Raw genomic sequence first — 17,351 nt, 5'->3', positions numbered from 1 at the left:
CACCCTTTTGCAATGAGGTAGCTCATGAATACTAATAACCTCCTAAACATGTAATAGTTGTGGACCAAAGGGAAGATTCGCACTCCTTTATAATGAGGATCGTTACATTTCTAAATATAAACTAAGTCTTATTATTAGCATTATATGAAATTTAATTAATAAATCCAAACTCTAAATTACCTATCCAGAAATTGCTCTGTCAGTCTTAGAATATAGGCATATATTTACATATGATATATAACATTTTCTGCAAGATTAATTACGGTATAATTTATGGTATTTCATAAATTAATTCAAACATGGTGCTTTACAAACCAAAGGACAAATGCATACCCCCATCAAAATTCTCTCTAGCTAGTCAAGAGACATTTTTAGACCATAAGGAAGTTAGTTGATCCAATGAAATAATAATTTTGTACAGTCTGTACCAACTGGAACTACATATTGATCAAACGTGCACATCGACCATGTATCAAATCCATGAAATAGCTATTAGAATCAGAAGAAGCTTGCTTCCCGTGTAAAGTCACCATATTAGAATCCTATTGGTGTTTTAAGATAGCTGAAATTCAGTATCTTGTAAATTATATCTGTTCTTGATAATATTCCTATATTGTAAAAAAATTGCTACTTAGTGATGTGCCTCTGGAATGACGCAGCCCCATTTTGTTCAGTGTGTAAACTCTCACAAAGGTAAGGGTTGGGAAAGATTCATTACAGAAGTCTCCTATGAGAACCTTTTATCATCCTACATCAGATCAGAAAATTTCCATGTTGGAATATAGGCTCAGAACCTCTTTTGTGAAAGTGCATTCCTCAGTAACACACTGACCAGTGAATCGTGGAAGTCTCACAGCTCTGATGGATTTCTGTTTGTTTTGTTTTGTTTTGTTTTTTTTTTTAAAAAAAAAAACTTGTAAAACTAGTATTTCTCCACAAAATGAAAGAATAATTATTCAGAAAGTCTGTATGCTACAAAAGATAAGCAGATTTTAACTATTTCCCAAGAACATTTCATCAAGTTAATTTATATACTCTGAAAATAGCAGAGCAATGGTCTGTGTGTGCAGGAGCGTGTGTGTCTGCCTGTGCATACCCATGGCACTGTCAGCCTGAAGGCAACTGATCACATGAATCATTAAATGAAACCAACACAAAAGCAGTTGGTTACTGCCAGGGCACTGCTCAGGTTAAGCATTGCTAACGCTGATGAGGCGAGGCTAATGGGAATCAATCAACAGACAGCTCAAATGACCCAAACTTGACTGCAAATAGCCATGTACCAAACATAGCAAGCACATAAATGTTAAACCTGTAGCAAGAAAATATGGTACTGGTGTGTATGTGTATGACAACTACAAAATGCTGAGTTTTTTCTGCTTATACTGAATAAAGGAAACTTTCTTCAGTAGCAAGAGAACTTAATTCTTTCTTTGTACAACATTCAGCAACTGCATATTATTCTCCCTGTTACTATGTATTGCATTGCTTGCTTTCCCTCCAAAGCATGATGTACCCATGATCTCACTGCTCTCTGAGTAAAAAGGCTACATCGTTGATATGAAATAGATTGTTCACTGCTCCTTTACAGAAGTAAATAATAGCAACAGGAAATAGCCACAAAATAGGTAATAGAGGAGGAAAATCTGAAAGCCTGCATGGAACAGTGGAAAAACAGGTCCAAAAAGGAAATACAGAAAATCTTTTAAAAAAGATAAACTGAAATGAGATAAAGCAAGCAAGAGCTACTCTAAGGTCTGAGCCATGGCTAAAACTATTTTCCTACATTTCTTCATTCTAAATATAGCATGTACTGCCTGTTAAAAATGTTAATGTTCTTATGCTAAAAACTCATGAATTATATTTCATCTTAATCAACTGCGATAATTAAATGAAAAACCAATTAAAATTATATTTCAGTCTTTTTTCAAATCATTAAGAAAGGCTGCTGGTAACGTGACAGTTTCTTTGACAGAGGAAGCACAATTAATTAAAAATGCACAAGCAATGCTCCGTAGCACATTTTTCACATACAGATGTTCTGAAGGGATTAAAGACTCCATCTCCCTCCCTCTATGACACACAAAGCAGTTTATAATGATGGATTTAAAAAAATCATTATCTTTAGATAATGAACAGTTAGAACATTAATTACTCTGGCTTCACCTTGGTTTTGTACATAAATGACCTCAGAACCCAAGTTCCCACCTGTAACATAGAGTTTAGTGGTAAAAAGGATATGTTTTTTAAGCAGCTTAACTTAACTGTCTTCACATATCTTGCCTCCATGATAATAATTTGGAGGCTATTGCTCTCTGTTCCTCTCCCCAGAAAGCAAGAGTTGTGACTCAGGTTACATCAACGTTCTTGCCCTTGCCCTAAGAAGTATCACCTAAGAAGCAAGATCAATTAAGATCATGGAGATACAGTGGAGGAGGGAGGTGGCTGCAGTGTGGGCTGTTAGGTTGTGACACTGAGCTGTTCCAAAGCATCTTGTATGCATGGTCTTTTCACTGTGATAATTATTAAAGTTGAATTGAGTTTGATTAATTAATTTTTTATCAACCCTCCGTGTTTTAGTTAATACTTGTATAAATCTTTTGTGAGCACAGCACTAATACAAACATGTAGCAGGGACACACATACTTATGGATGCAACACATGGTGCATATTGGCATACTAAGTATGGAAAGCCCACATCAAAACCATGATTGAATCTAGTACTAACTGTTATGGCCTTGGTTTCACCTCATTTTATTCTTGCAATAGTAGTTTGATTCGCAAGTAAGGAGTGGATAAATTACATTCATGGTTTCAAAGTGTCCTATGCTTTGAAAAACACTGCTTCTTATAATGCTACCCCATGTGCCATTCTCTGCATCACTGATATTGAGATGACTTTTGGATTGAATAAATGTGAACAATAGTCACATAGTAAAATGTTAATTTAAACGTTCTATTTTAAATTAAGACTTTGCAATGGAAAAATCCAAGATGAAAAGAAATCTTCTGAAAACGTAGCAGACAGATACTATGAATCCAATGAGGGCTTTTATTGTTTATTTTTAATAGTAAGAAATATGGAAAGTCTCTAGTCTGTCAACAGCACTGGATACATTATGAATGCTCCCATTCTAGCTATGGAGGGAAGAGGTACTCTACTGCAATATCAACTAATTAATCTTACCCAGTATTTAAACAGAGAACTATAAACCACTAAAGTTACTGCATAATAAACATTGTTTATTACATTATATAAGAAAATCAGTATCTACTTAGTGACCCAAAATGCCTTGTTTACTGCAGAAACCTTGACTACAAAGAAACAGTCATACACAGGCAAATTATTAGTAACATAATTAGTCTCATAAATATGGAAGTTGTCTTCTGGTATTTATAACAGTCTTCTTTTATGTCAATCTGGAATGCCACTACTGTTCTAGTCATGCTGAACAAAGATAAAGCAGTATAATATCTTAGTTCTAATACTGAATTTAATAGCTTGTATTTAAAAATTGAAAATAAATAATTGATAAAAAATACTTGTGAAATCAAAGCAGATGGTCGCTATTACCATGTGCTTAATTACCTTGTTAATACAAGTGTTGAGAGAGTCTAATTCCTTAAGCTAATGGGAATGGAAAAATGGTTGACAATTCAATGCAAGTGCTCAATGCAATGCAGAAGTCCAGCCAGTAGAATAAAACATACACAAAAGTGCTTCATATACTGATTCAGCAAAGTACCACTACTGACTTGAATCATATTTTTTCCAGCACAGCACAGGCTATGTACTTCACTGAACCCAAGTACAAATCACTAACCACAACCCTCCAGCAGTTGTGGGGAGCACTCATTCATCCTTCACTGAAACCATCTGGGTCTTTTTGCACATGTAATCTATAGCACATTATCCTTCCCTTCCTCTGATGGTCACTCACTGCTGCTTGTTACTGATGTGCAACAGAAGCAGCTGCTAATCGCCTCCCATTTATTCTTCCCTTCCCATGAACACCTAAGTGTGCTGATACGAAGATGCTGTTCAAACACTCAGTTCCCTGCAAATTGCCCACCAAATATCCATCTTAGTACAAATGTCAAGATGACAAATGCGAACAGCATGAAAAGAGATCCTCCAGTGATGAATCAGGCCATTGTGCCAAGAGCTCACTACTCTTTGGTCATGTTCCATGTCAACATACTGAGTGATTACTTAAGTGTTTTGAGATTACCAGTTCACCAGGGAATTCCAGCTATCTGAGCCCTGTATTAGTGCCTTGAATCATTCCATGAAGGGAAAGCTGGCCTCAGCACTAGATCAAATTGCATCATTAAGATCATCACTTTAAGAGGTTGAAGAAACTAGCTCCACAGTGACTAACAGAACAAAGTCTAGTTTACTGAATGCATAGAAGCCACCTGCAAGTTGTATACGCTGTTCTGGAAACTGGGGATGAAAAGCTTTGGCAGACAGAGTCTGCCAGTATGAAACAAAAAATGGCTTTCCCTTCAGTAATGTACAGAGAACCCACCTGAATCCCAGGAACTATATGTTTGTGATACAAACGATTCAGTAGTATGGCACATGTGAAATAAACTAGGACTGGTTAATGTCCACTATTACAACCCTCTTTCTTACATAACTCATTTAAAATATTTTACTTAAACTTGAGCATTCAGTTAAGCAAAGCATGTAAAGTCAGATTAAAATATGGCACATACATAATTATATCACACATAATATATGAAACAGAATTCTTAATAAAGCTATGATTTTCAAATTTAGAATTAGGAGTAACAGTGATATTCCTAATGCAGGGGCATTTTGTTAGAAAACCAGATACACTGAGAGAACTCACCTTAAAAGCAGGTATCAAGTCTGTCATATATTTATCGGGTATTTTTTGATCAGATTTAAGTGAAACAGCTTATGGTAGCCAACTTGCTAAATCCTCCAAAACAGAAGCCTCCAGCTCACCTTATCTATGAATGATAGTTCCCTACTTGACAGCACCAAGAAGTCCAGGTACCTTTGCATAAGCAGACCCCTAATGAAAAATGATGCAGTGATAGCATTGGGCATAATTTTTAATGAAGTGAGCAAATGTCCTTCTTTGTCTGATCAAACCCATATGGTGCTGATTAATCATCATGTATTTAACATGGATTCTTACTTATCAATCCTTTGCATTAAACCATGAAAAAATTCCCTTCTGCTTCATTTAGGATGCGAGAAATGTTTCTGAGTCATACACGGTAACATCTGTAGCATACACAGACACAAAGTACTGCTTGACTGTGTTACGAATGCATAAAGACCATGACTGATGAAAAGAAACCTCCATAAAGGAGTACTGGTAAACTGACTTCAGTCATGAAATATACAACTCCAAATACTATGGCAAGCCAAATTCACAAGTCTGATTCAATTCAAAAGTCCCAGAACATTTTGTTCCCAGAAAAAAATTCCTGGTATTTGTCTGCACTTCCACTAGAGAGCATGGCAGTCAACCAGGCTTCCCAGGATGGTAACCAGAAAGACATTTGGAATAATTTCACATGCAGATCAGTTTATCCACACATAACCATTTGTTCTAACATTCACTTGAAAATGCTAAACAAATTAGAAATGAAGAAGCTATTGCACAGACTTATACTTAGAACTTGCATCAATCTTAATTCCCTCTTGCAACCTATTAGAAATGTTAATCAACAAAATCTGCAGACTGAATTAACTAATGGTATTTTTCATGCATGCTATGTCACAGCTTTCTGACAGGTAATTAAATTATAAATATACTTTAGGAATGAAATTACCCTTCTGCCTTAAAAGGTTTAGACACAATCTTGTCACTGATTAAAGGAAAGGGAAGATTGTGTTTCATTCTCTCTGTGTTACTAACTTCTTCAACATGCTCTAGTTTCCTAATATACAGAAGTTCAAATTTATGAGTTCTGACCCAAAGAAAGGTTAGAGTGTTATCTAGCTATTCAAAAAGATGTATTTCTGTGTTGTTCTGCATCAACTGTTTTTATCCTTGCTGTTTAGGTAGTGCTTCATTCTATAAATTCTGTACATTATTAAAAGCATGTTGTATTTTGAGTAAAGTAACTGAAAAAGTCAGCCTCATTGAAATTAAAAATTGTTCAAAAACCTCACAAATTGTTCTACACTTTTTTCTAATACCTATTGACTTTAGAGCCACAAGTAAAAAAGAGATGGCTTCCAGGTTTTACAACAACAAAAGTAGGTGCATAAAAAAGGCAGTTCAATGAACTTTGTCTTTAAACTTAACATTATGCTTACACACTTGCCATGGCCATTGGGCTGATACACTTCAAAAAGAAAATGATGGTACAGATGTGGTTTCAAGTAAGACAGAAGACAGTAAGTCAAAACCTGCTCTTTTCCTTGTCCCTCCTCCTTGACCACCCCATCCCACCCCATCCTATCCCATCCCATCCTACTTGATATATATTAACGTCAGGTTCCTTGGAGGCAAAAATAAAATTTGAACTTCAAATTACTAATCAAACTTGAACTTCAAATTTCTAAATCCTTGAACTTAAAGAAATGTAAGTAATTAAAAGAAAGAATCCACTTAATTTTATATGTCTAAAATTAAAGCAACCAATCTGAACTAGTCATCTAGGATTCCTTCAAATCTTCCTTTGACATCTACCTGAAGATGAGGTGTACCATCTGAGATAATAGGTGTTTTCTTCATTTTAATGATGATTTCATTAAGTTAGATGAATTATTTAACAAAAAACTAATTTTTAATTAACTTCACTGTAGATACGTAGTTGCTAAGGCTAATGTTAAACAGCATGAATCTCAGTCTGAAAAAAATTGTCTGTAACACAATCAGTGCTTTCCCAAAATTAACTTTTCATTTCCATTTAATAAGTAAGCTACAAGAAGAACTGACTAAAGAATGTGTGACAGAGGCTACCAGTACAGACACAGGAGAGTAGGAAGCAGACTTGGCTCAGATCATCAGCAAAATGCCATCTCCTTTTCTTTTCTTCAGCACTCACCTTCCTTCCATTCTGACCTCTCTTGAGATCTAATTCCCATAACATAACAGTTTTGCAGGGCTCTAAAACCTGACATTTTTATAATGATGACAGGCAATCAACTAAATACAATTGTGGACAACCCAAATGGAAAACGTTGAACAGTGGATGTCAGTCTGTTGGATACAATGTTTTCCAGCCTAACATCAAAATTATTTTTAATTTCATTCCACTGCACTTAATAGTTGAAATCTGCTAATTGCAAAGATAGTCCATTAGACATGTTCCACTTATTTTAAAAGATCTTTCAGGGGAACAAAACCACTGCCATCTTAGAGGTCAAATACTGAAAGTTATGATTAATTTATGAATCTGTTAGTTTCTTCCTAATATTCCTACTGAATGAGTTGCACTCTGTATTATTACTATACCTTTTGTTCACAATGGAAATACTACCTGAATTTAGAGAAAATTAAAGCAAGCAAAACTATCTAATCTCTGAGGTATGGATTCTGTGGACAGTATCACAAAGGTAAGGCATCTGGATTCTACTTACATCTCACTTCAGGAGTCTAGAGTAAAGCTGAATTAGAGCTCCCATTGCAAGTACTTGGTTTTGAACACTAACCTTGTACCCAAGGTGCTCTACTACTCATTAAAATGGAAGCGGTTGAATGAGAGCAAAGATTGACCCTAGGTTTCTCCCTTTCCAGACTCATATGAGCTTACTAATTCTCCTGGTTCTGGTATCTGTGATCAGACATTCAGAACCCAAGCAACATTTCTGATAAAATATGGTCAACACAGAGATATTTATGGACAAAAATCATATTTTGTTCAACCTGCCAAAGACACTGTAACAGTGTTGAGAAAATACAATGTCTAGAAAATACAGGTATTTTGGTATGAATAAAGCCCTCTGTAAGAGACAAATACTGAAAAGCTAGGATGCAATGAGATGCAGCATTTAAACAAATTAGTTTAAATAAACACTTGAATAACTTTTAATACATTTACAGTTCCACTGCAGTGTTCTGGTGGACTGTGGATTACTACAGCTGTCAGGTTATAATTTCACCAGTATGAAACATGACTTTGAATACCCTCATGAACTTTCCTTCACAAAAAAAATGAGATGGAGCTAGTTCATACACAGAGGCCGGTTTCTGAGTTTCCCTAACACCTGTTCCCATTGTGAACAGAACAAAAAGCCTGCAGCTGAACTTCTTGGATGGTGAATCTCTCTAGAAGTGTTCTGAAGTACTAAATGATGCCATCCAAACTGATGGCATCTGATTTCTTCCATGTGGATGATTTTATTTTTATAGTTTCTCGTTCTTCTGGTGTCTTATAATACTTTAAGGCAAATTTCTGAGAGTTCAGACATTGGTAGATGTAATCATAGACTACCAAGACAATCCTATAGCCATTATATGTGGTGGGAGTTTTCTCATCGAGTTAAATGAAGACAGGAATCAATCTGTGTATCTAAAAAAGCACTAAACCAAGAATAGGTTATTATCAAGGATGAAACAGGTATTTGATTACTGATAAAACAAATGAATTAAACTACTTGTGAACCAGAGAGATCAAAATTACTATAAAATACTTGTTTGAAATTTATCATATACATAAAAACATCAAAATAAAAACAGATAGGTAGATAAATTTATAGATTGGAAGAAAAAAAGAGCTTTTACGAAAGCTACTCCTTTAGATAAAAAAAATCTACTAGTATTTCTGCTATAATACCTTATTGACATATAGATTTCTCTGAGAGCCAGCAATGAGGGGACAGTGTGTCTTCAATTTCCATTTGCCACAAATACATTATTAATCAGTCATCATCTTGTAAAAAGTTAACTTTCTGTTTTAGATGCAAAACTGCAAAAATATTGTCATCTTTGGCCAGCAATGAAAGACTATTTACATGTGCATAACAATTTTTATAAATTCTTATGTTTTGGCTATCTAAATTCAGTAATTTCTGGTTGCAGTCTGGCACTGAATTAAAGTGGGGGTGTGCTACAATTGAAGCTGCACTGAGAACTCACCCGATTCTGCCACGAGGGCGTTCAGATTGCTCCGACATAAAACTTGTGCTGCTGAGGCGTGAGGCACTGCTGGTTCGGGAAATGGCTGACACATCACTGACATCACTATCTGATGATTTGGCAGAGACGTTATCACAACTTCTGTACTGATCTGTTTGTATGTTATACTAGAGATCAAGAAAAGAAAGGGTGAGGAGTCTCATCAAAACATAACACATATATTGAAACAATTTGACCTAAGTATGACAAACCTCTCTAACTGCTTTTGAATGTAACAAAACTGCATGAAATTCAGAGAAATGCCTATATTAAATAATGTTGTTACGTCTAGTGAAGAAATCAAACATGGTATTTATGGACTAAATAAAGCACTTGAAAAAATACAGCATTAGAATAGAAATAGGCAGCTGGTTCTTTAGTACACTGGAGCTATAATAACGAAGTGTTTTTGCAGTGGACAGATATTGCCTATAAGACCTTTCTTCTACTTTTCAAATATTACAAAAGCTATACAGAGTGTACACGTATAGGTAAACTGTACAGAGTTTGGACCAGAACTGCATATAGGTCTGAACAAAATGCAATGCTACATAAAGCTGACATTTGACGATTGATTTCAATACCTAAATTCCATAGGAAAAGGAAAAAGGTATTTTTAATCTCTGCCTCTTTGCATCGTGACACTAGAGGACTAGTCAGACAGAAAGGTAACTCCTAGCAGAAGTGCTTGTTTTCAGGCAGATCAGTTCCCTGACCTAGCAGCATTTGCAAGTGTGCATGGTGAGAACTAGCACAAGACCCAGCAGGAGGAACGTATGGACAGGGATAGAATTACTGACAGCAACAGCTTTCATTAGTTAAAACTGTGACACCACACTGCATATTACATAATGCTCTTACTACTCACATCATCAGTCAGACATACACTTCAGTCCTAGCAATGTCACTTACCTAAATGCTCAGTCACAGAGATGTGAGGCTCAAATCATTATCAGGTTCCCAAAACTAAACCTCACTATCATCAGAGATCAAGGTACCCTTGGCTGGGAAGCAACTAAAACAGTGGTATACTTCCAGGGCATATTATGGGAAAACTATTAACACTAGGCAGTTTTTGACTTGACACCCTAAGGGGTTCATTTTCCACATCTGTGCTCTGTAAAACTGCAAGTCATAGAAGTTTATTTATGAGTTATACACAAAGTTGGGGCAGTCTGGGAATATCCCCAGCTCAACTAGGCACTGGGTTGCATGCTGAGTCAGTTCACAAATATCATGACTTAACTTTAAAAACTTGGCAAACACAACCTTGGGTTTGTACAGACAAATGCATCAGGCCTCCTGCCCTCAAGCCAGATTTATTTTCTCTTGCTCTGGTGCCTTTTAGCAACTATGTTGGAGGTCTCCACAGCACACTTGGAAAACTCTTGGTAAACCATTTAAGATAAGATGAGAAAGTTAACAAAGGTAGAGGAGGGAATAAATAGAATACTAAGCATTGACTGTAAATATAGAAATCTGTAGGAGAAATGGAGGCTATACAAGTTTAGTGTCTCAACATGTGTGTCAGGGTTACTCATAGCTCCTGGATGGCATATGCCAAGATTAAATTCACAAACCAATTTATGAATAAAAAATTGTGGGTTTGACCTGAGGAGTGTGTATTGAGGTAACTCTTAGTAATACCTTCCCTGCGAGGGGCTTGCACTGGCTGACTAAATAAAAACATGAGGGAGAGAAAGCTCTGGGTTACTAAACGTAAATTTTCAGCTTCAAATACTAAATGAAACTCTCCAGATGATTTCAGAATAGGTTGCAGCATGATGACTTTGAGCTCAAATAACATGCCCAACGGGCACTGATGTGGAAACAGATGCAGCAGAACACTGATTTAATGAAGTGGGTAACACAGAGGACTCAAGAGCTCTAATATTTAAAAATATTTTCAATTACAGCAAGCAGATTTTCTTTCCAAGTGACTTGGTGTGACTCTCTGAATATGAATGACCAGTGGGGTTAAGGTGAGACTACGCTTATAAGTTCATTCAGATAAACTTCTGGAAATGACTTGTAGACTCTGTTAAATAACTCTGCTGTTTGCACTCTTTCAGACTGCAAAATAAACCTCTCCAAAATGGAAACACAAAGTACCCTAATTCTTACCAGCTCTACTTGTCTTGGTATTCCAGTCACAGAGTTGCTGCATAAAGCATGGAGAATCCCTTTCTAAATGAGATTTTCATGGCAACATTGAGCTTTTACTATCCCGTTATACTGTATGCCAAGGTTGTGATTCCCAAGAAACTGAAAACTCTTCCCTTCACAGAAATAGCGATCAGCATAAGAAGTGGTGATGCTGAAAGTTAATGCTAAGTGCTACAGTGCTTATATTTTACTACTACTTCTTCCAGGTTTAGCTCTTCCTCCCTACAGCTGCTGCTTCTATTGAATTTGCTGTCCTCTATAGAAGACATACAACTTCTCCTAGTTATTCCCTACCTACCGCTTTTCAGTCCAGCCTGATAATCAGTCATCTCAGGGAACAGATGAACAAAACGAAAGCAATTTTGAAGTTACCTTTTTTTTCCCCTCAAATACAGAGGGAAGTAAATACCACTCTTCCACAATGCAGAGATCATTAAAAGAAGAACATTTTACTGTTGCAATAAGCCTTAACCTATCAGAAGAAAAATATCATGGGCTAAGATCCACTTATTTGGTATCTGCATTAAAGAAATGCCTGAAGGTTTCCAACTGGGCTCAAAAGTATATATGGTACAGTTCTGCTCATATTGAAAACTACTATTCTTCATAACTCTGCATGTATTTGTCCTGTTATTATATAGTATATATATTATATATATAATTTATATTTCCCTGTCACATAATATTTATATATTGTATAATTTTGAAGCTTGAAAAGAAAGTGAAATTTTAGTGCAATCACTTCTTTTTCAGCTCTGTATCTTTCAGAGTTAAAGCTTATGTAACATTTCTGTGCATTATTTGCCACATTAGGAGAGTTGTTGAAGTTTGCAGTGTCTTTGACAGCAATTACTAAAGAGTAGGTCTGGTTTTTTAAACATTAATAGCAGCTAGCTTCAGATGTCCAAACTATCTGCACTGTCTGCTTCTGCATTACAGAGACAGAAATTTGAATGTAACTATCTCAAATATAAACAGCTGAAATATAGTTCTTCCAATCACTTTACCACCTGTGGAGCTGCTGCTTCTATGCCAGTAAAAGGAGGAAAAAAAAGGTATGATGGACTGCAGATGTGTTAATGCCAGTGAAAAGAGGACAGATGTGAATCAAATGACTGCACTTCATAAATACTTTTACAGTTACTCAATGACTAACAATGTTAGCAATTTTACTGACTATAAAGCATATTGTAGAAGTAATTTAGTAGTCTGTTATAATTATATTCTCTTCGATAAGCATTTCTATTTCTAGATTTATCTCCTAAAACCATGTTGAATACAACAGTTCGGAACTTTGAAAACTGAAGCAGTGTCCCCTCCTTTGACTATGAAAAAAAAGCCTCGGGTGACTAACCTCTGCAAATATGTGCCTCATTAAGTGCTTAAAATTTGGAAATTAAATGATAAAATTAAATGGGGATTAAAATAAAGAGAATCCAGACCAGAAACATTCAGTGCTAGATTCATTAAGAGACTTATTCAAGTCTTGAGATTACAGCTACATTTTGAGGAACACTACTCTAACAAGGAATTTTGTCAGGAAACGCTGAATCATGCACAAATCACCTTGAGTTTTACAAGTGCTCACACAGGGTTCTTCCAAATGCTGCCAGGGTTCACAGCCCAGCATAGGCCCCTTGGTGTGTCCAGGTCTCATCTTTGACTCCTACCAGCATCTGGGTATGCGTCTTAGGAGCAGCTCATGTGATGGTCCAGAGCCCTGTAAGCACCACTCTAAGTAATCCTTCCCACAATTGTATCCAACTCAACTACTGTGAACACCACTCAGCTTCCTCTTAGGGAACATGAAAATAAGCAAGTCAAACCATGGGAAAACTGCAGTGAAGCCCACAAGATGAACGAATGGACCTCATAGAACTGAATGGGCCTCACTGAATTTTGTGAAATCCTACCAGTACTGAAGAAACTGTCATATCAATAGGATATATGGTAATTTTTTTCTTGAAGGTGGATGAAGGGGGATCAAAAGAAGGGGATACTCATCACATCAATGTCCAAGAGCATTCCCTATACATAGCCGTAAGTGCTTTGCCCAGTATAGCATAAAACTGAACACAGCCAGCCTCCTGTCATCCTGAGTCTCCTATCCAGTCCCTCCTTGTAAACATTAATGATCAAGTTAAATCCACAGAGTGCCACTGAACTAATGCAATGATAACTCTTGTATGCTAAATGCTTTCCAATCCCATACACTCTTAACTGAGTCAGAAGGGCATCTAAATATAGATTTATGTCCTTTTAAGTACGTACTACAGTGCTGTGATCAGTAGCTCTCTTGAGTTAACAGACCTTCCAAAAAAATGTGTTGCACATTCCCTGGAAAACTGGAGCAGCGGCAGCGCAGTGTTTGTGCTGTGTGCGTGCATAGAATCTGGAATAAAAAACTTACTATTTTGAATTAAGATCCTAATTAAGATATACTATAATTTATATCTACGCAAAACCAGAATTATGCTACCAAAGTGTTTTGATTCTCTCAAACACTGAAACAGCACAAATATGTGCATAATAGCCACTACAGCCTTAGAAAGAAGTTAAACAGATGTTTAAAGGTCTTGTTTAAACTGTTCTGACAAATCCACAGAGGGTTTGGTCTTCTGGATTTTTGTGTTTTTTTTTTTTTGTTGTTGGTTTGGTTTTTGTTATAATTGTTTATTTACCATTTAACTTTTTCAAATCTAACTGTTTCACATGAACTATGGAGCCCTTCCAGTGGAACTGAAGGAATTAAGGATGTGAGCTCTGTGAATGTCTCAAAACAATGAGGATGGGACAGCCATCAAGACCTACACAGATGTTGTACAGCAGGCAGTTACCTATTCAAAATCCAATAATGGATGTTTAAAGCACAGATGTTTAAAAATGTTTACACACTAACTTGCATGGTGCATGCTTGAAAAACTAGTACTTGCTTACTGACACAAAAGCTTGAGAAACTGAATAGGAGAAATTACAAAGATGGAAGAAATGCACCAGAAATTGCAAAGGCCCTGTTACAATCCCTCTGAAAAAGACAAAGGCTTGTTTCAATAAAAGAGGAAAAACATTCAAATTCAAGGCATTAAGTCTGCATACACATAATCAACTATTGCAAGAGATCTGGTCCATACTGCAGGAAAATTTTGAAAGGTCTAGAGAATTTTGCACGTAGTAGAAAAACTAAATCTGTGTGAGAGGACTGTTTTGAAAACTAGAAGGGAGGATTTTCTCAATGTGCAGAACAGTGTATTTTCTCTTGTAAATATAAATACTTATTTTCTGAAGCAGTAGGAAACGAAGCATTTCTGTTAAAGTGGGACAAACTCTGCTGGCAATTGCCGTTTCTTTAAGTCATTTAATATTTCTTTCTCTCTATTCCAGAATGTCTATTAGACTACTGAACGTATTTTCTTTCTAATTTAAAGTAAGTTTTGCTTTCAAAGACTTTTCTCAGATTTTGGGCACAGAAATTAGGTATATTCTTAAGTCCTTAGAAATCTCAGTCATTAGCTTTAGTGTGCCACCTGATATGATTTACTACATTTTTTGTTAGAGCTGTCTAAATCGTCATCTGTCTGGTTTATTTTCTTGTCTCTTTCAGCATCTTCTGAGGGTAAAAAAAGTCAGCAGTACAAGGGCTGCTTTAGTAACATTTTTAAAGTGGAGGCTGTCACCACAATGATATGAATCAGCTACACCACTGAATATAGTACAGAGTGTTAAAATGTGCTAACACAATTTGTTCTCAGCACTTATTTATTATTATGTTGGACCATCCTATCTAGGACTGCACCTTTATCATGCAGAAAAACATGAAAAGTTAAAGAGTTTTTGAATTAAGGTTCAGGACAACTAATTTATTCTCCTTACTACTATCATAGCACGGAAAGCAGCACATGTCTGCCAGAACACTGGGTACTCTGAAAACATTTTTCTTGTAACAGCACACAGAGAATTTTCTTCCACAAAGTTGTGGTCATACTTAAAAACAAAATAAATCTGAATATAACAATTTCCAACAGAGTTCTTTCCACTTAGAACTCATCAGGCCGTGACTTCAATTTTAATTTCCACATATCTCTTAAAACCAAACACATAGTAGAAAACTTAGGGTACTAGAGGATGAAAGAAATTTGTAACATTGCAAGTTGATGTTTTCCAACAACTATTTAACTGTACATTGGATCTGCATTAACCCAATAAAGAAAATAATGCTTATGACAAATATTAGAGACTGAGGTTTAAAAAAATAATTGCTTCAAAATGAAAAAATACAAACATTTAGACCTCTCTGTAAGCACAGTTAATCCAAAGCAAACAACTGGCCTTGAGCTATGAACAAAGGTGTATGTTTGGTTATCCTGGCCAAAGTCCTCAGATTGCACATTACCTCTTTTTCCTGCAAACTTTATCAGACCTATTTGTACTATGATTTTTCACATATCAACTGGTTGGGAAGTACCTCAGAGACACACTGCCTCTCACCCTCTTGTCCTGAGTTGACCTCTTGTGAAGATAACAACAAACCCAGTACCAAATGAGTTGTTCTAATTATTATACAAATTCTGGCTTCTGACATATTATCTCACTGAAAATTTCCATCCCAATTGTGTTTTTATTTTAAACCCAATATGCCACAATTTGGCAACTGAGGACACAAAGCCTTGTTTCTCTTATTTCTCTTCCCTTTGAGAACTGTTCATTTAAGTTCTATGTTCACAGTGGAGTGGTTTCGAAACAACTTTATTAAAGTTGTTTCTACATTTAACTGTAAAAACCTTTTGAACAAATCTTTCAAATCAGTTAGATATGTCAGATGCCAAATTGTCTATTTACCCACTCATAAGTAAATACCTGATTTTGATTCTGCTGAGTACCTCACTTATTTATTATTTTAATTTGTGCCTCCAGGAGCATGCACCAATTTTGGGAACACAGAGAAGTGACCCAGGGGACAGAAAGTCCGGTGCTTGTGCTACAGCGATAAATGCCGGGAGTGTTCTGATGTCTGCAGCTGCGGAGAGCTTGACAAAGGTTGCTGTTTTCTGTATGGCACTGGTTCATAAATGGAAAGTTTGTCTCTTTTAAGTTGTAGAAATAAAAGTACAAGTGTTTAGTATTCACTGATGTGAAGAAAACCTTTGAAATGTGGCTAGCGAAGCATGAAAGTCTAAATTAATAAAAGCTGTGTTTATCTCCCAACTACTGTTATTCTGAGACCTTATTTTTAATGCATACAGTTGCTACATGTGCCTTAAATTTTTCAGTGTGAACTTTTACAGTCATACTGCCGTCCTATGGTCACCCACTGAAATCACTTTAATCTGAATGGCACTGGAAGAAGATAATTGCAGGAATATTGCCTCCATGACTGTGTTACCACTGCTGTTGTCTCTGCCGTTTACGTTGTCTACACCAACACAGTGCTGTATTTCTAGGAGAAAACATCTAATCAAACATTTCCCTCCTGACTCCTGCAAATGTTTCCTCTCTGTTCGGCATCACAAAGCAAAACATCTTTGGCAGAAAGTTCCACTCCAGCCTCTCACATCTTGATTTGGAAGTGGCAGTGCAGATGTGTGAGACATTTGCACAGTTTGCTCAGAATCCTGTAGTTTTAAACTTACAAGGTTGCAGGAGATCATTTTAGCATTATCAAGGAAAAAAAAAAAAAGGTCTCTCTACATAATTTAATTTCATGTGCACTTAATTATCAGAGGAAATCTTTACACTTTTATTACAAAAGGAGATGAAAGTAATCAGTATGCATTTCAAGATATTAAATATTTTATCTGTGATATTTTTAGGATAAAAAAAATTATACATATATGAGAACAGCTATATGGGATTGGATCTAATACTGCTTAGCACTCTACACTTCAGACATAGCAAGGGAAGAAAAGAAATAACGAGTGGGATCAATATAGCATGGTATTTCCATGGCCCACTTTTTCAGCCTCCAGGGATTTGCAGTCCATGGTCTTCCTAAACTAGAGGAGACATGGCTTTGTTTAACAACTGTTGAAGGACCTTTCTTCCCTGAATTTGTTTTGAAGCGTTCTGGTTTTTTGC

At 36.1% G+C, this 17,351-nt stretch overlaps 1 protein-coding gene across 25 annotated transcripts in view; it reads right to left on the bottom strand.

Annotated features, from left to right (window-relative positions):
• Positions 1 to 17,351, bottom strand: part of RIMS1 (regulating synaptic membrane exocytosis 1) — a 298,011-nt gene that overhangs the window by 43,956 nt on the left and 236,704 nt on the right. For 20 of the 25 annotated variants that reach the window (XM_062608169.1, XM_062608171.1, XM_062608174.1 and 17 more), the window contains one exon: positions 9,075 to 9,241. The exons of the other annotated variants lie outside the window; for them this stretch is intronic. In XM_062608169.1, coding sequence (XP_062464153.1) covers positions 9,075 to 9,241 — 167 coding nt within the window. The remainder of the gene's footprint in view (positions 1 to 9,074; positions 9,242 to 17,351) is intronic. 25 annotated transcript variants of the gene reach the window in all.

This window comes from Pezoporus occidentalis, unplaced genomic scaffold (assembly GCF_034315485.1).
Source record: "Pezoporus occidentalis ecotype Australia unplaced genomic scaffold, CSIRO_AGI_Poc_V1 ctg13, whole genome shotgun sequence".
NCBI lineage: Eukaryota > Metazoa > Chordata > Aves > Psittaciformes > Psittacidae > Pezoporus > Pezoporus occidentalis.
This window is presented reverse-complemented; position numbering and strand designations above follow the sequence as displayed.